This window comes from Lichenostomus cassidix, chromosome 11, assembly GCF_008360975.1.
Source record: "Lichenostomus cassidix isolate B80296 chromosome 11, HeHo_3.0, whole genome shotgun sequence".
NCBI classification, from domain to species: domain Eukaryota; kingdom Metazoa; phylum Chordata; class Aves; order Passeriformes; family Meliphagidae; genus Lichenostomus; species Lichenostomus cassidix.
The window spans coordinates 1,360,102-1,366,101 of NC_139492.1; the positions used below are offsets into that span (position 1 = coordinate 1,360,102).

The 6,000-nt window shown below is 53.0% G+C and overlaps 1 protein-coding gene across 2 annotated transcripts in view; it reads right to left on the reverse strand.

Moving 5' to 3' along the window:
- ACSF3 (acyl-CoA synthetase family member 3) overlaps positions 1-5,545 on the reverse strand; it is a 50,297-nt gene extending 44,752 nt beyond the window's left edge. Inside the window, exons 1-3 of one of the 2 annotated variants that reach the window (XM_085071352.1) lie at positions 5,478-5,545; positions 2,162-2,883; positions 618-773 (exon numbers count right to left, since the gene is read on the reverse strand). In XM_085071352.1, the coding sequence (XP_084927478.1) occupies positions 618-773; positions 2,162-2,854 (849 nt within the window). In that variant the 5' untranslated portion in view covers positions 2,855-2,883; positions 5,478-5,545. Of the gene's footprint in view, positions 1-617; positions 774-2,161; positions 2,884-4,747; positions 4,790-5,477 lie in introns of those variants that run through there. The other variant, XM_085071351.1, reaches the window with a different exon arrangement.
- Positions 5,546-6,000: the final 455 nt, after the last annotated feature.

Here is a 6,000-nt window from a genome sequence, read left to right on the forward strand (position 1 = left end):
TGTGTTCTGTCATATAAAGTAATACAAAACACTAAGGATGTAGAATTGGAAAGGGAAAATTTGGAAGGGGCTGCCCAGGGAGGTGATGGAGCCCCTATCCCTGGAGATGTCCAAGGAATGCCTGGACATGGCACTCAGTGCTCTGGGCTGGTTGACAAGGTGGGGATTGGTCACAGGGTGACCTTGGAAGTCTTTTCCAACCTCAGTGATTCTGAGATTCTGTGAAATGTAAGTTATTAAAAAAAAAAAAAAAACCAACAAGCAGCACACCACTAACACACAAAAGAAAATCCAGTATCTCCACTTCTCCAGACACCAAAAAAAATTACCAACCCTAATTCTGGAAATGCTCTTGGGGGGTACACAGGAGAGCCCACCCATCCCCAAGCAGACCCCTCAGCCCAGGACTGGGGAGGGGCAGTGCAGCATTCCCATTCCAACATATCACACAAGCTGCACCCTCTGGAAGAGCACATTTACCCCAGACTGAGCATCCAACCAACACCCTTTGCTGTGAACCACACACAGCCAGTGGCTGAAGGGGTTGGAATCTTTAGGGACTTATTCCCAGGGTCCTGCTGTTGGATTTCAAAGGCCCAGCGCTCCCCCCGGCTCACCGACTCGGCGCTGAATTCCGGGAACATGATGCACGTCGCTCCCACCCACAGCGGGCACAGCAGCTTATTGATCACCCCGTGGACGTGGTGCAAAGGCAGCACATGCAGGATCACATCCTCCTTCTTCCACTCCCACTTCTCAACCAGCCCCGTGGTCTGCAGAACAAAACAAACAGCATTAGGGCAGGAGGAAAGATTCCTCTGAGGTATTCCTGAGGTATTCAGGCCCCAAATTCCCTGGCAGGAATCCCAGGCCTGCCTGGACATAAATTTTTTCCTTTAGAATCAGCATGAGAAAAATTCCCACCACAACAGGAGAACACCAGAGGAACACCTCACATGTCTTTAAATCAACAAAGCCTGTCTTTGTTACCGAGAAATATCAACAATGATTTTAAGTAGGACATAGAAAAATATTAATCCGTTGCTGCACATACAGATTTGGCAGAAGCAGTAATCAAAAAGCTAATTTTCCCAGAATTCTGTTGCCATAGTTTGGACACCGATGACATCAGGCTTTTAGCACCTGTAAGGGATAATCAGTAGGAGCAGGAAATCGCTGATAAACAGAAAGCAGGTTTCATGTAAGTGAAAAATACTGGAGTATCAAGCTTCCAAAACACTCTGCTCTGAAGGGATAATTATCTGAAGGGATAATTATGAGGTTTCTAGGTCAACAATGCCCTTCAGAGCCCAGCACTGGCAACTGCAAAGCTTATTTCCAGCCACCTAAAAATAAAAAAAGCATCTGAACAGTGGAATTTGGTCGTGTGTCTCACAAACCTCTTCCACAGGGCAGGGAGCAGCTCTTAGGCTTTCTGCAAGACAGCACAAAGCATGGGGACTGCTCAGGCCACCCCCAAATAATCAGCATATTTGTAAGGCAACAGATTCTTTGCCCAATATAGCCAAGCCCTGGCTCTATCCATCAAGGCTTTCATTCCTCTCGAGACACTGCAGTATCTGAGCACCCAGAACAGCATCAGCTCTCGGAGGCAGCCCTGCATTCCCTGCCCTCCTTCCCTAATGGCAGCAGGCTGGCAGTTGCAGGCACTGATAACCAAGTGGTGAGGTAGTCAGCAGGCTTATTCAAACTTTTAATTCCTTTTGGCTTCCAGAGCTAATGGATTTTTTTTGCCTTGGGGATACAGAGCTGAATAATGCACAGGCTTCATACAGCACTGGGCTGGGCTAAGATATTTTCCAATTAGGAGCAAAAATTCTTCCCTAGTCACAGGGTAGAAAAGCAAACTGCAAAGAAATCAGGTTTTTTACGACAAGTCTCATCCCTTCTGCTTTCCAGGAAAGTAGGGAGGAGAATCCACCTCCCTTGGGATGCAGAAGCAGCATGAGCAGGCCAAGGTTTAGAGCCTCACACGCTGCTCTGTGTTCACCTTCCAAGTGTGGAGGATCCTGGAGCTGCAGCCCCACAGCTCTCTGCAGGAATTCGGCAGAGGGAAGGTGTGTTTGCAACCCCAAATCCCCTCCAGATTCCAAGCCTTTGTGCCTTGGAACGAGCTTGGCAGAGGGGGAGCAGCACTCACCACAGCCTGCACGTTCTCATGGGTGCTGAGGACACCCTTGGGCCTCCCTGTTGTCCCGCTGGTGTAGATGATCATGGCTCCTCTGTCTTTCCACGAGGAACAGCTTGACAAGGCACCCTCCTCCACGGCTGCAGGACTCGTGGATCCCTCACCACCAGATTTGGGAAGCTGCAGCACAGGGACTCCCAGTTTCTCAGCACTGGGGGTTATTTTCCCCACGAACTCCTGGGCTGCGATGACCAGAGCGCTCTGGGAATCCTGGATCACGTACTCCAGCTCTGGCACGGGGTGTTTCCTGTACAGGGGCACTGCTATGGCCCCGCTCATCCACGAAGCCCACTGGGCCACCACGTACGAGGCATCATTGGGGCACAAAAACGAGATCCTCTCTTCCTTCAGGTCCCTGCTGGAGCACTCCAGAGCCCTGCAGATCTCCTGGGACAAGCGGAGGCTCCGGCTGAGCAGCTCCCTGTAGGTGTGCTCCCCGTTCTGGTCAATGATGGCCACTTTGTCACCGAAAGCCACAGCCCTGGTGAACACAGGGGTGATGTCACTGCTGTAGGTGGCCCGGGCTGTGTGCAGAGCCCTGTGGGGACAGCCAGCCCTCTTGTCATCCCATCTGCAGCGGGACAGGTCCGGGATGAGGCGGCGGAGGGGACGGCACACCTGAGGGAAGAGCAGGGGGAGCAGCATCCTGCCAGCACGGCTGGGCTGAAGCGATTCTGCAGAAAGCAATTATGGGAGCAGATAAGTACGGGCAGGGATTACCCAGGGGGTTATTCCCACCAAGGGAAAGTGGCAGCCTTCATTTGAATAATATCCACTGTATTATTTATGTCCCTGCCTCAGACTGCCACATCCTGGGCAGTCTGAGCATCCCTGGGTCCTGCCATGATGGAACAGGACACAGAGACCTTTCCCTGCACAGCCTCCACATCCCCAAAATCCAGCTAACTTAAATTTAAAAGAAACAAACATTTTTCATAGAATTCCAGAATGGTTTCAGTTGGAAGGCACCTCATCCAGACACCTTCCACTAGACCAGGCTGCTGGCAGGCAGGGGGTGGAATGAGATAAGCTTTCAGATCCTTTCCAACCCAAACCATTCCATGATTCTGTGAAGAATCCTAAATCCCTCTGCACAGCCTGGAGCACTCTCTCCATACAGAACCCCCAGCAACAGGGAGCAGAGAGGAGAGAACAGGGCTGTGGCAGTAGAGAGAGGGATTTGCTGCACAGAATCCAATCAGCACCAAAATATCCCCAGAGATTCTATGAGAAGAGGAAACAGCCAAAGGATGACAAGTTCTCACTCTCTGAGAGTGTCCGTGACACTGCCTTGACGCCACCAATAACAACCTGATTTTTCACTATTTTTTTTGTAAATGCCTATTAGTGGAGCAGCTCAGCTCAAAGAGCCTCCCAGCTCAGCTTCCCACTGTGGGGAAGAGCTGGAAAAAAAGGGGATCCAGCCTGGCAGCTCCACAGGGAAGAGCAGAGCAGGGCTGCCCCCAGCTCAGGCTGCACAAGTGTTTATTTTCTGTGAGCTCTGTGATCTCTCCCCTCCACCTTCGGAGCATTTCCCCACCCAGACACTGGCCCTGCTCAGATTTTCTTTTGCAAATCAACCTCAATTTCTGCTTCTGCAAAAACAAAGCTTGTGATTTAGGGTGGAAACATCTGGGGGAGCAGAGAGGCTTCAACCCCCGAGCAGGGTGACCGTGTGAACTCCTGATATTTGCCACCAGCATGGAAAAAAAACAAAGCAGATGACGGCAGAGCTCGTGTGACGTCTTTGCATTGCTCTGGAGAGACTAAAATGTGAAAACCCGACCTAATTCATACCCCAAACTGAACCTGTGGCCATGGTGAGGTGCTAATGCCCTCAGCATCAAGAGGAACATTAACTGGAAGCTGTTTTCCCAGGACCAGTGTGGCCGATGCTCTCAGTGCTCTCACTGTTCCTCCAGCTGCTTCCAAAAATCACATTACCCCATTCCCACCAATCCATATTTACAACAAACAAACAGCAGCACCTTCAGCCAGGCCTGGGAATGATGGATTTCTGGGGGTGACAGTGTGTGCAGACACTTGGGACAGGGGGAAGCAAACCCAGGGCTGTTTTCCACCCCCTCTGCTTGCTCGGGTGCCACAAACTCTGGCACAGCACACCTGGAAACAAAGTTTGTCCCTAGAGTCCATGGGAAGGTGGTGGCAGTGCAGAGATGTGGCTTTGCTGCCTGCGAAGGGAAAATCCAAACCCTCATCCTCCTAAGACTGAAGAATTTAAAGCAGCTGGAGAGCTCTCCGCAGCTCCCAGCACAGCAAAACCAGTGCAAACTGGGAGCTGACCCACTGCAGACCCCTGTGCACTTTGTGCCACCTGCCTCTGCAAATTTTGAAAATAAAAGGTATAAAATGCATTCCCTGGAGTAAAAGGAGTTACTCTGAGCTATTCCAAACCGAGTTATTGTTAAATATACATAATTATATGTATAATAATAATATATATATAACACACATATATATATAATCATTCCAGCTATGATTACAGCTTGGTGATGTAATTAGCACTGCAAATCTGACCTGCAGGATTCCACCCCTTTCTCATTTACAGGCATGAGAATACAAAGGTATTCCTGGCTGTTTCTAAAACAGAGAGAGAAAAATACTTTATTCTTAGAAAATCATAAAAATACTTTATTCGTCGAAGATGATAAAACAACTCAGAGACTCGGAAAAGGTATCAAATAATGACTGAGACGCTGAGTGTTCTTCCCTTCTCACAAAACAAAAGACAGGGAAAGGTTTGGATTGAAAAGGACCTATAAACCCATCGAGTGCCACCCCTGCCATGGCAGGGACACCTTCCACTGTCCCAGGCTGCTCCAAGCCCTGTCCAGCCTGGCCTTGGACACTTCCAGGGATCCAGGGGCAGCCACAGCTTCTCTGGGAATCTGTGCCAGGGCCTGCCCACCCTCACAGGGAGAGACGGGCTTTACCCGTTCCTCACCGGCTCAGATTCCCACCTCAGGCTCTGTGCCCGCAGCTACTCACGGCAATCCCGGACAGCAGCACAAACCCGCGCCCGGCATTCCCCAGGCACCGCGGGCGGCACGGGCTCGGGCCGCAAGAGCCGCAGACAGCGGGTCCCGGGGAGAAGGAGGCCCATGCCGCATGCACAGGGCCGAGGGCAGCCACCCCCGGCCCGCCCTGGCTCTGTGACCACCCCGGGCCCATCCCGGACCATCCGGTACGACTCCGGGCCCACCCCGGCCCTCCCGGCCCCGCCGCCTCCCGCAGCCCGGGGTCTCACCTGGCGCGGGGGATCGGTCCGGCAGCGCGCAGCTCCGCCGGGAACGCCGCGCCGCTCACCGAACGTTCCGCGCCCGACTGTTCCTCCCCCACCGCCCCGCAGCCGATTTGTGGGGATTTAGCCCCAAACCGCCCACGGGGGCGGGGCAGAGTGTCCCTGCAGCCCCCCTGGAACGTCACCGTGGTGCCCTCGATGGCGTGTGAGCGTATCTCTTCCCCGCGGGCTCTGGGCCATGTGCCTCGTCTGCGGGATTTGGGCAGGGGTGAGGGATGGCTTGGAGTCCTGGAACCGCCACGGTGTGGAAAGCACACAGACATCCTGGGGACACACAGACACCTTGGGGACACACAGACCCCCTGGGGACACACAGACCCCCTGGGGACGCTCAGACATTTCGGGGATGCCCAGAGGTCACCGCGGTGGCACACGGCCTGTCCCTGCCAGCCCCGCTCCCGCTCCGGAGCTGTGTTTTCTCAGCCGGCGGGTCGTGAAGCGGCACAGCGGGGGTGACTGCCACCCACCT